Below are 16,068 nucleotides of genomic sequence, written 5' to 3' on the forward strand. Positions count from 1 at the left end.
GACTGAGACGCCTTGAACAGACTCTCTCCACTGCCTTTGTCCTCGACAAATCATTTACAATAGCCAAAGTACAAAGAAGATTTACAGATGCTTGATATTGTAATATAACAGGACCACAGCTGCTACTACATTCAGAATGGAAGAAAGGGTCCAGGAACAAAAACAGACTATACTTATACTCAGATATGCTTTCAATCTATTTTTTCATTCTCTGACAAAATAGGGTTCTAGCAGCACCGACGTTTAGATTACTTCCTGGAAGAACATGCCAACACGAGACAATTCCATCCCTTGGTGGGACCCAAAGACTTCAGAGAATAAAAATTAATATTCAGACCAAATGAAAATATCCTCTTACCTCAGGAATAGCATTTCCAATTATAAGCCAGGCCTTTTTCCCCATACCAAGAAAATAATTACACAAAAGCACGGCATGTTCTTCCTCGTCTCCCGCCAGAAGATCAAGAAATTGCTATTTGAGATACAAGAAAAAATCTTGCTATGTAGTTATCAGTTATCAGTTCTGTCTTCTACTTAAAAAAAAAATGTAATACTCTTTCCTAACACTTCTGAAGCAAAACAGGTCTTTTGTCTTCTGACTTATTCTAAATTTTGCAGAAAAGTATTGAAAAGGTAAAAACATCACCTATGATTAACTTATTACCTGCTGTCATTCTATAGATGTCAGGATTTACTTGTACATGATGGAGAAATATGCTAAATCTCCCATTATTGCTGACATTAAATGCAGTATTTTTTTCCATGGTTCTTTGGAACTACAATGATCCACTTTAAGCCTAGTTTTAAAGCCTCCATCATCAGTCAGCATCCTCTTACCTGAGCTTGACAAGACATTTTGATTGCTTTTTAAGGGAAAAAACAGGAACAGCTTAAAACCTTAGGTATTCTTAGCAATTCATCAATTGCAACCTATCAAAGATTAAAATTTTGGCATACCTGTATCAGGATGAGCAACTTTTCTCAAGCACTGGTCCTCAGATAAAGAAATAATGTGTTCTTTGAAATAAATTGTTTAGAAAGAAAAATAGTCCTCACCGTCAGAGAATCTCAGAATAACTTAGGTCAGAAGGGACCTCAAGTGCTCATGTAGTCTAATCTGCCCACCCCCAAAAGCAGGGCTACTTGGATGCTACATCACAAGCAAGAGGATAAGGAACTTCTGTAACGTTACTTACATCTGATGTACTCCACAAGTCACAAATTCCAGCAAATGACACACTATCTGGCAAAAAAGGAATCAAAGCAACATATCGGGCCACCAATTCCTGCAAGAAAACAAAACAGAGCAAGTCACTTCTCCAGTTCACTACACAGCTAAGTAATAATAGCATTATTATACTAGATCTGAAACATAGTGCTGTTTCCACAGAAGTAGTGGACAAAACACTGACTGACCTCATTACTGTAACAGCTAGCTCATTTGGGAACTCATCTCACAGACTGATATGATTTACTCCTATTGCAGTTTTGCTTAATTCTTTGTCTTTTAAAGGACAATACACATTAATTTACCTGTTTCTTCAGGATGGAAGTGGAGACAAATACCCTTTTTCAGCATTGTTATGGATATGCTTACTGTGCATCACACATATTCACAAAAAGTTTAGCTACACAGTATGTGTAAACTTTACATGCCTGTGTGTGCATGCATGGACACATGCACACACACATGCACACAAACACACACACATTCTGAAATCTATATCCCATGATATTGTTAAGATAACTTCGTTATCTTTTCTAAGTACTTACTGCTGTTGTTTGAGAACTATTTGGGTGGGCATCAAGAAGCTCCTGTGGTGGATTCAGAGGTTTGATATATCTGGTAATAAAAACTGATTTCCCACTGAGGTCAACTACAGTTGTTAGGCATTGGCGGCTTGGAAACTTTGATGTACATTCGGCTTCATACTTTGCTGCTGCTTGGAGCAACTTCTCATCTTCTTGGGTATCAAACTTCAAAAGACAGTAGAATTTATATGAAAATCGTCTTATTTATAATCTGGGTTTAACTATTCGCTATGTTTTGCCTTATTTCACCATTTACAGGAGCATATGAAATGAATATAAAATTATTTCCTAATAGCATTTTGAAATTTCCATATAGTACATACTCACAAACAGATATGAAAGGTCCAGCTAATGAAGAATCAGGTGATTTGTGTTTACTTATGAACACACATAATGACCTGTACCTATAGCTGGCTTTATTAAAGCACTGAAAATGCAGTGAAAGTTAAGCCATAGTAAAACTGCAGGGATAACATCACATATTAATTTAAAGATGAACAGTTATGATCAAGTACCAGAAGACTGATCTTACATGCTATTCACATAACAGTTACTCTATTCAAACTACAATTGGGGTTAAGCACAAAATCCCAGTAATTTTTATATAAATCATACTGGGACAACCCTGGAAAATGCCAAAAATATTTGCAGAGAAGGCCAAAGACATTTGTAGATGAATTCTTGTATGTCAGACTTGTCTAACATACATGCTGTAATTCTATATGATATTTTCCAGAAGCAAAAATAGGACTCAAAAGCACACATCGAATTATGTAACGATGACAATTACTTGCTCTTTGTCACCCAGGATATCATCTTTTAAAGGTCTTAAAATCAGTCAAAGTAGTTTTATATCTACTTAGACTCCATTGTAAGTTTCTAGTGTTGCTGAGAGTTAAAGCTTATCCTTCATAATATTTTGGTTCAAAACAAACCATTTCATCTTTTGTTACACTTTTTCCTCAAATCAACCAGCAATGGAACTGCTGGGCAGTGCCCTGTAGCAAGACCTCCGCAGAGAAGGCAAACGGTGTCGATTCTTCTCAACCATAATTAATGGCTGAAATACGCAGCCTCCAGCATTTTTAAAATTTTAATTTAGTAAGTCACTGCAAATATTACTGATAAATAAACAACTACTATATTAGAGTCAAATGTTACATTCAAAGTGCAAGAAGATTGCTGAATGGCTCAAAACCAATTTAATTTTGAACAGTGAACAGCAAGAATATCTCGATTTAAATTATAAATATTGTACCTTCTTAAGCATTTCATTCACCTACACAGAAATTCAGGCAAGAAAGAGAAAAAATGGTAAAGGAAGAAAAAAAGATGTTGTAAAATTAAAATAAAAATTACGCTTAGCATGCTGAAACTGTATACATGTATTTCAAATGATTTAAATACAGCAGTAACGGCAGGAAAAGTAACAAAGGACAGCAAAAATATTGAGTTATTTTTTGTCATTTCACTCTGAACACTTTCTACGGTAAGAAATCTAAACCAGGCAAAACTCAGGGCTTGTTTACAAGCAGCAAAGACACAGCATTTAATGTCTCTGTGACAGAATTATGAAAGAACATGAAGAGAATACACTTAAGCACAGATCTACATGAAAAAATGTGATCCACAACTGCAACACGGTAGGCTTCTTACTGATGTGGTATATGAGCTCTGTCCATAAATCGGTTCAGTAATTCAACACTTGTGAACATGGTGCTGGCAAAAAGTCATTCCAGAAAATGACCTCTCTTACTAATCGAATACAACAGCAGCACAAATCCTAACAGTGCAAGGTCCTTTGCCTCTTCTCCCTTCCCTTGCGCCCCCCCAAACACATGTGCGTGCGTGTGCACACATGCACACGCGCACACACACAAACAAAATGCACTGAACTTCAGCAATGATCTGGAGAGAATGCCGAAGTGTGATTCGTATTTGTCTTCCCTGCTGAGACTGACCTCGTTCCAGACTAGTTCCACTCTGTTTTGTGACATATGATGCTGTTATCTGTCCACTGGAAAATGAATTCCGCTCACTTCATATAAAGTTATCAACAAGCACTAACTATGATGACTTCCTATCCCGAAGTTGAGAGACTCACAGGCCAGGGCCAATGGGCAATGTCAAATGAACAGACAGTGAAGTGGATTGAGAACTGGCTGAATGGCAGAGCTCAGAGGGTTGTGATCAGGGCACAAAGTCTAGCTGGAGACCTGCAGCTAGTGGTGTCCCCCAGGAGTCAGTACTGGGTCCAGTATTGTTCAGCTTATTCATCAGTGACCCGGATGAAGGGACAGAGTGCACCCTCAGCAAGTTTGCTGATGACACAGAATTGGGAGGAGTGGCTGATACACCAGAAGGCTGTGCTGCCATTCAGAGGGACCTTTACAGGCTGGAAGGATGGGTAGAGAGGAACCTCATGAAGTTCAATAAAGGGAAGTGCAGAGTCCTACTCCTGAGGAGGAATAACCCCATGCACCAGTACAGGCTGAGGGTTGACCTGCTGGAAAGCAGCTCTGCAGAGAAGGGCCTCTTATCAATGCATTTAAATATCTGAAGGGAGGGTGTAGAGAGGATGGGGCCAGACTCTTTTCAGTGGTGTCCAGTGACAGGACAAGAGGCAACCGGCACAAACTGAAACACAGGAAGTTCTGTCTGAACCTGAGAAAAACTTCTTTACTGTGAGGGTGCCTGAACACTGGAACAGGTTGCCCAAAGAGGTAGCAGAGTCTCCTTCTCTGGAGATATTCAAAAGCTGCCTGGACAGGGTCCTGAGCAGTCTGTTCTAGGTGATCCTGCTTGAGCAGGGGGGTTGGACTAGATGATCTCCAGAGGTCCCTTCCAACCTCAACTGTTCTGTGATTCTGTACGTATGTATTGTTCCAAGTCCTAATAATAAATTATCTAATCATTTAAGCTACTTAACCTTAAAAGTCATCCAAGAATGCATGTTATTCATCATCTTCATTTTCAACAGTACTAAATCGTAACAGTTCTCACAGTATTGAATGAGAGCAAACAGACAATATGAAAGGATAAATTCCAAGATTATAATTCAATAGAAAGGATTTTTAGACTGCATTGTATGATTTTATAATTCTGAAAAAGGAATTACATAAAGATAAATCTTTCTCTCCAATTCCAGTTTGTAATAAATGATCGATGTAGCACTGAATTCCCAAAGAATGAACTGCTGCTGTTTTTCATGAACAACTTACATCCTTGCTGGCTGGATCTCAGAATCATTGCATGATGTTGCATAAAATGGCAAGAGGTGTATGTGTTTTAATTATGTATTACTGTTGCTAGTGCAAGAAACTTCTGGTTTAGCAAAAGAAATGAAAAATATAACAGCTGCTTTTTAGAAGTAATTATCTTCAAGATCTGGCAGCACTCATGAAGCAATAATAAATACTATAATTGAATAGTACAAACACAGGAACAAGAAAATGCTGCATTTTCTATGTTTGCACCTTGCTTTTCATCCACTGTTCATATATACTCACATGAATACTTTTTAATAGAATAATGATTATGGAAGTAAATGGGAAAATTATATGCCCATAGATAATGAAAGCAAATTTGCTTTCCATGAGCATTAGAACCAGATAACTGATAAAAGTTATTCCTCATGCTTTAAGTGTCCATATAACTTAATGTTCAATCACAGGTCAGCGACATAGCTGAAATTACGACTAACAAATCACAGATTATAGTTTTTTTAAAATGTCATTACATTATATACACAAGGGAGAAAGCAGAGATGTCTATTCTATAAAATTATACTTATATCACAAAAAAATTAATCCAAGTCCACTACCAGCAACATCTGAAGTCTAGCTGATCTTGAGCAGTTTTAATAGTATTTAAAAACTTCAAAACTTAAAAGTCTGTTCAAGACCAGTAAAGAAGTGAAGAATGCAGCTTAGATTAAGAATAAACTTGTATCATTACTCTTGAAATACCAAGAGGATACAAAAAAGTGATAAAAACCTTGCATTTCAGCATTTATTTGTGGGTGGTTAAAATATTAGTAAATCAAGTCCAATTAAACTGAACTGAGCTAAAAACTCTTGAATTAGAACACTCAGTATTTGTGTTCATGTCCTTCAGGACACTAAACATACCTATTTACATGCATCTCATGAACTGCACCACTGGAAGCAAAAATCAGGAAGCTCAGTTACTGATTAGTTACCTTTTCTCTGACTGACTCTCCAGGAATGAGCTGTGGTTCAATGGTAATAAACAGTGTTATATACGAGCCCTCACTCAGGTTTCGCACAGAATCATAACCTCGGTCGTTTCCCAGGTTCTTTTCTTTGCTGTAGCCAAGGAGAACTGGAGGAATATCCACCTTAAATGTACCATCAATCTATAATATATACAGAGAAATACTGATCTGTACCTATCAACCATTCATAACCAAGACTAACAATTGTCATAAAAAGCAAAAAAGCAAAACTTCCTTCTCAAATACATTTATTATGTATATTCAAATCTCTCATTTTATTGCTTTGATATCTTACTCTGAACTACAAAACAATAATATCAGATAATATGGCACATACACTAATTAACAGTGGAGAAAACATGAGACATTTCACTGTTAAAAGTAAGTTATTATTTGCAACAGGATTTCAGGCTCTTTTGCTTATTATGAACACTAATATTTAATGCAATGGAAATCATACACACTAGTTCTTGGAGGAAGAAAGAATACAAGCCTTTCACCCTTTTTTTTGAAACATGCATTTTTTTTTTATACATACGTACACTGTAGATCCACATAGAACAAGTACTTTGAAAAAAACAAAACACAAATTTTTGAAGACTAACATCACGCAGGAAGGGTAATGTGTACTGTCACACTGATGCTCTAGTTTCATGCCCAATGCATTAGTTCTACAGTCAGAATACTTCCCTGCAAAGAGTAAAAGATCTTGCTCTTCCTTGTTCGTTGACCTATAATAATGGTGGTCACATTATCTGACGTTGTCTGCATAGGATGGCCAAGAATTTATAAAAAGAAGGACAGGTCTTCTTACTACTTTGCCTCTTACTTAAGTCAATGCAAACTTCATCCGATGGGGGACCACAGCCCTCCAGCACTCAGATTCATTGATTGACATCCCGAGTTGAAGGTAGTATCTGTAATTAGTGATCTAGTAGAAGCAAGTGGACTAGCGCTGACTAGACATACACTGCCCAAAATTTGTCAGCAATGGAAAGAACCCTGTGCTTTCTTGAATCCCATGACAATTATGTTCTGTAATGCCTGTTATTGTGTATAAAGTATTATTGACACTTACCCTCGCCTGAAAATATATGGTAGTAAACGGAATCTTAACACATCCCAGCCAGTGTCTCTCAACACGAGTGTGGATTCCACTTCCTCTTTCATGATCATCCTATTAAAAAGTAGCCTAATATAAAACTTTATAAGAAAACTTCATTTCCTTTAACTCAACCACTGGTTTCATCAAGGTATTAATAAAAATTCTGTATTGTTTTAATCTTTAATTTACTATAAGATCAATTACTAATAAGGCAATGATTATTCTGCATGCTTTTCAAGCTTGTCAGATGCTGAACAAACACAGAAAAGTCACAGTCCGTGCTACAATGTACTTACACTTCAGGATTGGACTCCTGTATAACTTGTGATGGAGAAGTCAAAAACCTGACAAGGAGTCCACTAGAGCCTTCCCAGACAAAGTGCATTAAGCTCTAATCTTCCAATGAAATGTTTTACTAATATTTAAAAAGACCTTTTGAAATTAAAATTATATGAAAATCTAATTAACCTCTATTGATTGGAAGCACTGTCTCCATGTGTATTGCCTCTCAATGATTTCCAAATCCAGTATCATCAGCTAAAGTCAAAAAAAGAGATTTCTCTAGATGCCAGAGTGACATCTGAGTTTCAGGCTGGATCTTTCCTCCTTCTGCTTCATCAGATAACATGTATGCTTTGACCATGTATGAATTTTGAAATTCTGCTCTCAGTGAAAAGTGTGCATTATTTACTTCTGGGTGACATTTTCAAGAGTGCTGAGCGCTGATATTTTTGTGCATGCTGAGTTCACAGGGAAAGCTTTCACAGGTTTCAACAGGGAAAGGAGTTATGCCAGTACTGAGCGCTTACAAAAGTTTCTTTTTACTAGCATTTGCTGTTTTTATCTCATTCCAAAAAATTATTATAAACTATCAAAAGATGTTCTTTTAACCAAACAGCTTGAAAAAACAGGATGAGATGGAGCATAAAAAAAGGCAGTTAATCAAAAATACAGCAATTGGGATAATTCATCTGGAATTTAGGAAAAAATGCCGATAACGTTTAACAAGGTAGAATTCAAATTACTATCCACAAGCTATACGTTGCCTCTCAATTTTAATATCTTCAGTATTATTTAAGATATCAGTAAGCCAGACTACATACACATGTTCAACTCTAGCAACAGATTATATAGTAAAACCTTATTATTATTATTATTTTTTTTTTTTACAAAGGTTAACACTATAAAGACTGCTCCATGGAACAAACTTACAGTACTGATTAGATATAACATAGTAAGGAATGACAAACAGAGAAAAAGACTGTCACAGGAGGATGAAAGATACTGCACTGAAGTCTTACTCTGTCAACTTCAAAAACTTTGTAATATTCTGTAATACACATGATACTAAACCTTTTACAACTAATGCTTTAATATATCAACACTGACCTTCTAGTATGAACTCACCTCTCCAATATCATAAAGTACTTCATCAAAAAGATTAATGAACACTTCATCCTTCACTGACTGCAAACTGTGGCTGCTGTAGTCACCATTAGGGGCTCTGGCAAGGTTAAATAAACAAAAATGATTCAAACAAAACAGGTAAACTTGAACATATCTGCATGCTTAATTTGAATTATTATTATTCAGAAATGATTTGGTTTCAATTTGCCATACCTAAATGGAAGCTCAAGTTCCTCATTCCAGTTAGGGTTTGGACCCTCTGCTGTTGTTGTCCGGCAGACAGTTCGCTGAAAAGAAACTTCTACAAAAGGACGGACTAAAACCTGTAAAATGCAATCAAAACAAAGGAAATAGACTTCTATAACAATCAGTTAGAACATATTAAATTATCCATTTACAATGTATTTAGAAGAATAAAAATATACTTTGTGGAGGTCAGTCTGGTCCAGCTCAGACAAAAACACTTTAATGCACCTTAAAGATTTTGCACTTCCAGGCTTTTAAGCATTTATGACTTTTTAAATTTATTTTATATGTTAGCATTTCCAAAAAGTGATGTGTATTCAAAATACATACATATACCCACATTTTTTTCCCCCAAGACTGGGAAAGCTACTGGCTAATTAATCAAAGATGGTAACCAAAACAGAACATGTGATCCAGTCACCAGTGGAAAAAAGTGCATTTGTATTCCCTTATCTATAATCCAAGACACCTACTGCTACAATCCTGGTTGCGTCTGAAACTAGCCCTTCATGCTATCTATTACAGATAAGCAACTTTTAAACTAGACACAACAAACCCCTAATGTGATTAAAAATACCTTAATGGAACATTTTATTAACATTTAAATGCATATGGCAGAACCTTTTCTAGATTTCAAAAAGCTATAGTTTTGAAGCAAAATCATAAGAAAAACAGAAACAAAAACCAAAGGACATCCATCTTCCTTTAGAAGCATGATGAATTTCATTCTCCACAGCAAGAAAAAGTAGCTTAAGTATCAGTTGTAAGAATGGCCAAGAGTGCATTGGGCCCAAAATTCAGGCTGCAAAAATGGCTATAAGCATGTCCATACAGAAGAGTAAGAACAGAGCAGATATATGATATTTTACCCTATGACTTTTCCAGGCTTCAACCATTTTCAGATGAAGGACATTCCTAAGCCTGTAATGATTTTTGCATTGGTAACTCCAGATGGATCCCTCTTCCAAACACTTGCCCAATGTCCACTTCAATGCAAACAAACCTCTTCTGTTCACAATACATGTAAGCATCTTCACTGGGCACCTACTAAATGCTGCATGAAATACCACTTTCTTTTGTTTGTTTTGAACCTTGCTCCTTTGAGCTTTATTTAAGGATCCCTAGTCCTTGTACTGAGCGAGCCACTGAACAGTCAATCTCTATCCACCCTCTCCATATTACTAATAACCGTGCATCTCTAGCACATTCCTCCTTCTCCTCTACTCCCAGTTATTGCCATTCTGGTTGAAGAGTCCCATCATTGTTCATTCTATAGTAGCTATTTCCTATTTTTGACATCCTTACTGCCCTTCTCTGAACTTTTTCCAGCTTTATTCTATTTTCTTGGAGCTCAAGGAATGGGCAAGCCAACGTCACTAGCAAGATACCTTTTTGATGGTAAATGTTACTGTTTGTGGAAAAGAGGAACACTCACAACTTCATATACACAAATGACTGTTTTGATTTTGCCAGTTTTATAATATACCTGGTTGAACACCCAATCTATATTCTCGCCTGGGCTCTGAGCTGAAGGAGAGGCTGCAAACATTTCATTAAAGGGCCTTGAATGTCTAGATGGTTGCTGAAGTTTGCTAGGAGAGGAAACAGACAACGATGAGAAAAGACAGAAGACATATTACTAAGTATGAATCCCTCACATCATCTATTAACTATAAAAAATTTTGGAAATGCTTCTGAGATTTTTATGTCATCACTTTAACCTAGGAAACATGTTTATTTGGTTGAAGAACAAGAAAAGAATGTTGGGAAGGGTTAGCAAGTGTGTAGCTCTTGTAGGCCTCACTGCAAAAGCGTGTTTTGTGCCTGGAGGCTCATTTTTCTGAAGACTTCATAAACCCCAGATTTTCTTTGCCTCCCCTGCACAATCTCCATGTGCTATAGATTTTTCAGTTTAAGACAAATCCCCACAGAATTCATAAACTGTGTAGACTTAATGGTATCCGGGCAAGGCCTCTATGACAAAATTAAACCCATAAGTACTATACAGTCAGCAATCCATGAATGAAAAAAATAAATGCAAGTACACTTATTTTTATATTGTTTCCACATAACATTTTTGGTAATAACACCAAAGCAGAGATTATAAAAGAAAATTATTTCAAACTGAGAAAGCAGCTCAAAATAAGACATGATATAATGCAAGAAGATTGGCAGAGTTTTTAGTTATTTTTGTAATACTGACAATGAATTGAAGCTTTCATCTTCCTTTCCTCTTCATCAAGACGTTTCTAACATGAATTGACTATTTCTCAGTGTGAACTTATTTACAGAAATCCAACAGAACTTTTACTATAGTAAATAGATAAAAGAGTAGAAGGTGCTCAATTCTGTATGCACAATAATCAGCTGGCCTGAAAATAACTGAGTTAAGAGCAAGGTATATTTGTTTTCAGGGAAAGAGAGAATGCTGTGCTAATACATTGCTTGTGGAACTGAACCAGATTGTTCAGAACAAACTTAAGTATCTCTGCATGACACAGCATCATGCAGTGAAGGCATTTCCTTAATACGCCTGAAGGTAATAGTCACCTTTAAAATTAGTCGGAGTCTAATTAATCTCAATCTACTGATTTAAATAAACAGTTCATGAAGGAGAAGGCTAACAGATTGTTAAGGTACAATTCATCTGTTACCACTAGTCTTACAACATTGTCAAAGCAGTAAACTATTTTCCAATCATTTTTTTCCTCAGGCAGATGAATATAAATTTTTGTAAAACATTTCCTGAATTTAGCAGGTATTGATAAATGATCAATAAAAGTTTACAAAACAACAGTACTTTATTATTAAACAGCAACATAAATGTATATATGTTTTTATCACAGGGATCAAAACAATACATGATGCTGGATTTCATTATTAGTTACTTCAGATGTCCCCAAAACAGCTGAAACCAGAACATAAATCTGAAAATAGATAAATGCCTACTTAAAATAGGCATTTAACCATACCTCACTGTTTTTCTCACTGGAATATCATAAGCTCTAATGATGTTCACTAATAGCTTTATGTCTCCATCGGATAAGTTCTGTGCTGTAACCTTCTTCCTTTCTTTTCTTCTTGGCTTTAGTGGTCGTTTTGGCTCTGCCAGTTTGAAAATGCTGAGTCCCAAAATACTAATAATCGTAAAACAGAGATTTAGTCATTTTTGCATAGGATCCAGATTTCAAGTGTTTCCATGACGCACATGCAAATTATGCACTAACAAAAAAAAGGAAATATGTATACCTGTTAATGCTATACAAAACTCTATGAAATGTCCAATTGTTTTAATTGTTTAGTAGCAGACAACCCACTTGTGTCTTATATTTCATAAATTCTAACTTAAATGTGCAAAAAGGATTTTTTTCAAAACTAGGTAGAATATAAATGAGACAATTAGAAAACTTCCAGATAGATCTAAACTACCATGCTATAAACAAGGTATCTAGCAGATGACAACCAGGATGAAATATACAAAAAAAAAAAAAAAAAAAAATCTAATTTCACAGCTACATACAACAAACAACAGGCTACAGAAAGGAAGCAGAATGAATATGCCACAACGTACCCTGGACCCTCAGAACTTATAACCCATGGCAAAGCAGAACCAAAGAAAAAAAAAATGAAAGAATAAAAAACAGAGTTTTTTTTTTCCACATCATTGATGTTAACTTTAAAAATGACAGAAGACATTCCAAAATCTACTTTAAAAACTGATAGCCAATAGCACTCTTTCGTCATATATAATTAAAAAGTTATATTAATTGCTGTTAAAATAATAAAGAACTGTGAGCTACTGAAATATTAGATACTTTAAACAAATCAGATATTACCCACATTTTAAACCTACTAACTATATAAGCTGATTGGCAAATAGTACCCAATATGAATTAGCATTCATGATAAAATATCAACAAAGCATTTGATTTTAAAGAACTTCAAAAGCTGATTATAGTCTCGTTTGGATTTTTCTGTTCCGTACTGTGAAAAAATGAACTAAAAAAAAGAATGGAAAGAGAGCAAGTCTCTGTCTCTCCAGCAGATGGGACTGTTTAGATTTATACTGTTGATTCTAAAAGCTTAGGTCATACTTTAGGGTGTAATGCTTTTTGTGAACACAAACAACTTCTACAAGAAAAAAAGGTAACTATCATTTGTGACTTATTTACTTACACAGATTTTAAGCAAACAATGTTAAGTAAGAACCATCTATGTTGTAGTAACTCAGAAATGTCAGAATCAGCAAGTATGGAATTTGGAACAAAAATGCAAAGAAGATGCATAAATAATAAAACCAATAAATAGTAATCTGACAAGAAAAAAAGAAATTATTTCCAACAGCAGTAACATTTCTGAAACTAAACAGTGTACAAAGATGTCCAGCAACAGCATATGGAAATAAATGAGACAAAGTAAACAAAATCCTTGATAAAAATTTATTCCACATTATTTGCAGGGCAAATGCACTGACTCAAAGAGAGCACCACCTGCAGAACCACCAGTGCCATTACCTCTGACACTTGTGGTATTTGGAAATCATTCAATCTAGCACCAGCTAGGGCTCTGCTCAGCTTAGCGTGATATAATGCATCAGTATGTGATCTGATAAACCATATTTATATACTATCACATTATGTCTTCCAAAGATACTTTTTTTCAAAAAAGGAAGTTTTGATGCACATTTTTATTCAAACACTGTACTGGCAGAGGTGTACAAAGTGCTTGGAAAACTATAGACTATACCAAATATAGAATAATATTAAAAAGTCAGTCACCTCACTATACTTTGCAAAATAGGATCAGAGATGGTTTTAAACTAATTATTTTGATTTAGAACCAATACAGATAGCTCCCTTACCCCAGGCTGGGAATCTCCTCTTCATTGACGAGGTCAGAGAGAAGGAAATGATGTTTTGCTACTAGGAAACGGTTTATTACTGATTCTTGAACCTGTGGATGGTGGGGGAGAGAGATAAAAATTACACTTTTAATCCAAAAATCACTGTAAATACTTGCATTCTGTCTATCAAAAATGAACAACAGAGCCCAAATATACATTAATTCTCTTCTCCCAGTTTTAAAAGACTCATGGTAAGGAAAATTTTCTTTCCGACAGATATTTCTTCAGAACATAATATAAACTTATTCTATGAGTACAATGATTTCTCTAGAGACATACCAGATACCCACATGTAAGAATATATAAAATCATACAATCAGAAAAATGAAGCTTTAGCTGATTGCAGCAAAAAAGAGCTCATCATCACAATCAAAACAATAAATGACACTGAAAAACATCTTTTTTGGGCACCTAAATGAAGTTACAGAAAAGGCTGTGAAGAAATCTATATGGTATTAATTATGGGGAATAAAGCCCTTTGGAGTGCAGGACAGAGAGTGAGGCATATTTTACAAATACTATGATTTCAAATAAATCTATTTTTAAAATTCTCAATTCCTTTCATTTCTATGCTGGAGTGATAGACTGAAGTACACAGACGAAGCCGTTGCCCTTTTCCCAAAAACTATGTTGATGAAGACTGAAAGAGTGATGCCTTAAACATTTTTTCTCACAAATAAGTCTAATAATGTCTTTATATATTGTTCTAAGATCAACGCTGTAACATCAATAACAATTTTCTGTATTACATCTTCTTCTTTAATTATTTTCAAAATCTTTACTAACATATGAAATATTTCTTTGAGTGAAATGATAGGCATAAAAAGATCACATTTCAGAGTGATCTGAATTTCAGATCTGATATGAGCTATCTATTTTTTAAGCACACTTGATAATTTATGAAAGTGTAAAACATCCACGTTATTTTTAAGACTACTTGTATTTCATCTGAAAGACTGACAAATATAGGTACCATAATGTGTGTTACTCTGTAATACTGTACTATTATTCAGCAAACTGCACAAACAGCATTTTTAAGTACACACTTAAATACCATGCAAAGCATAACAGCCTGACATAGACTTGAAAGCTTTATTAAAAACAACTTTTGATATTACCATTTTCAAATCTGGGCTTTGGCACTTCCCTGGACTTGACTGGAAGATTTAATCACTCTCCATTATCTCTGATTCTTTTATGAACCAGTATTTCTAATAGGCAATGGGTTCCATCTCACAACAAATCAATCTTATCCTCATATTAATCTTAGAGTTTTGCCAGCTGGCTAGGATTTGTTTCACCTTTCAGTTTTTCCAGTGCTGGTAAATCCACAGCCATGTTTTTATCACTTCCTACTCTGCCAAAATATTCTGAAATTGCAAATCTTTCCTGGATATAGGACCAATATTTCCTCAATTTTTTTCCTAAGGATTAAAAAGAATGTCACTATAACAGAATGAACAGATTAGGAAAACAAAATTAAGACAAGATAAGGGGAAGAAGATGATACTATAATGCAACAATGAAGGTAATGTGATGGAAGATATGCCCTCTGCCTTAGGTTGCTGGACAGGATATACTCCCTGCATTGCATTAAATGATTCGAAACAGTGGTTAAGGCCACTCTCCTGGAAATAATGTAAGTTCTTAGTATGACAGCTTTCAAGAAGGAAAATGGGGAGAATGGGGAAAATGAATGAATATCTGGTACACAACAGTACCTTAAAGGAAGAAAGTCTCTAGGACACCGTAGCAAAAAACTTACAGAACAGCTAGGACAATCCAGAATGTCTGCTCATTCTGTGTATTGCATCTTTTTCAAGCGCGTTACATCAGTCATGCTCAAACCTCTACTTGTTTATTAGGCCTGTTTCAGGACTAACTTGGAATTTTGAAGACATTTGCAGGTCATGTTTAGAGATGAATCAGTTCTTAATATTCATGGAAATAAAGCATCCAAGTATAGCAGCAATGCATGGCTTAAAGAAATATGGATCCACATTTTTTGCAACTTACCTTCTGTAGATAGTTGGCAACAATTGCTCTGTGTGCATCCAGGTAATGTTTGCTGTCAGTCACATCCCTCTCACGTAGTCTTTTCTCATAGTCCTAAAGATATTTACTTAAGTTTGTTACTTAATATATATACAGTGCTTTATTACATACAATAGTAAATATTTCATTAACGTATGGATCAGAGTAAACCAAAACAGACGTCAGAAGTTTAGAAGGTTGTTCTTAATGCGAATGTATATAGCAATAGCACTGCCCAACTTCTATGAATGAAGACAAGAATTCTGTTACGTGATCCATGGGGCTTAAATTACTAAAAATAACTTTGAAAATGTTCCTTTCTTC

General features: G+C 35.3%; 1 protein-coding gene across 1 annotated transcript in view; it reads right to left on the reverse strand.

Annotated features, from left to right (window-relative positions):
* The window catches only part of CC2D2A (coiled-coil and C2 domain containing 2A), a 65,713-nt gene that overhangs the window by 7,981 nt on the left and 41,664 nt on the right, over nucleotides 1–16,068 (reverse strand). The window contains exons 21-31 of the mRNA XM_067298209.1: nucleotides 15,727–15,819; nucleotides 13,669–13,760; nucleotides 11,780–11,944; nucleotides 10,294–10,399; nucleotides 8,775–8,884; nucleotides 8,562–8,658; nucleotides 7,128–7,226; nucleotides 6,014–6,190; nucleotides 1,774–1,977; nucleotides 1,197–1,286; nucleotides 359–472 (exon numbers count right to left, since the gene is read on the reverse strand). Coding sequence (XP_067154310.1) covers nucleotides 359–472; nucleotides 1,197–1,286; nucleotides 1,774–1,977; nucleotides 6,014–6,190; nucleotides 7,128–7,226; nucleotides 8,562–8,658; nucleotides 8,775–8,884; nucleotides 10,294–10,399; nucleotides 11,780–11,944; nucleotides 13,669–13,760; nucleotides 15,727–15,819 — 1,347 coding nt within the window. The remainder of the gene's footprint in view (nucleotides 1–358; nucleotides 473–1,196; nucleotides 1,287–1,773; nucleotides 1,978–6,013; nucleotides 6,191–7,127; nucleotides 7,227–8,561; nucleotides 8,659–8,774; nucleotides 8,885–10,293; nucleotides 10,400–11,779; nucleotides 11,945–13,668; nucleotides 13,761–15,726; nucleotides 15,820–16,068) is intronic.

Source organism: Apteryx mantelli, chromosome 5, assembly GCF_036417845.1.
Source record: "Apteryx mantelli isolate bAptMan1 chromosome 5, bAptMan1.hap1, whole genome shotgun sequence".
Lineage (NCBI taxonomy): Eukaryota > Metazoa > Chordata > Aves > Apterygiformes > Apterygidae > Apteryx > Apteryx mantelli.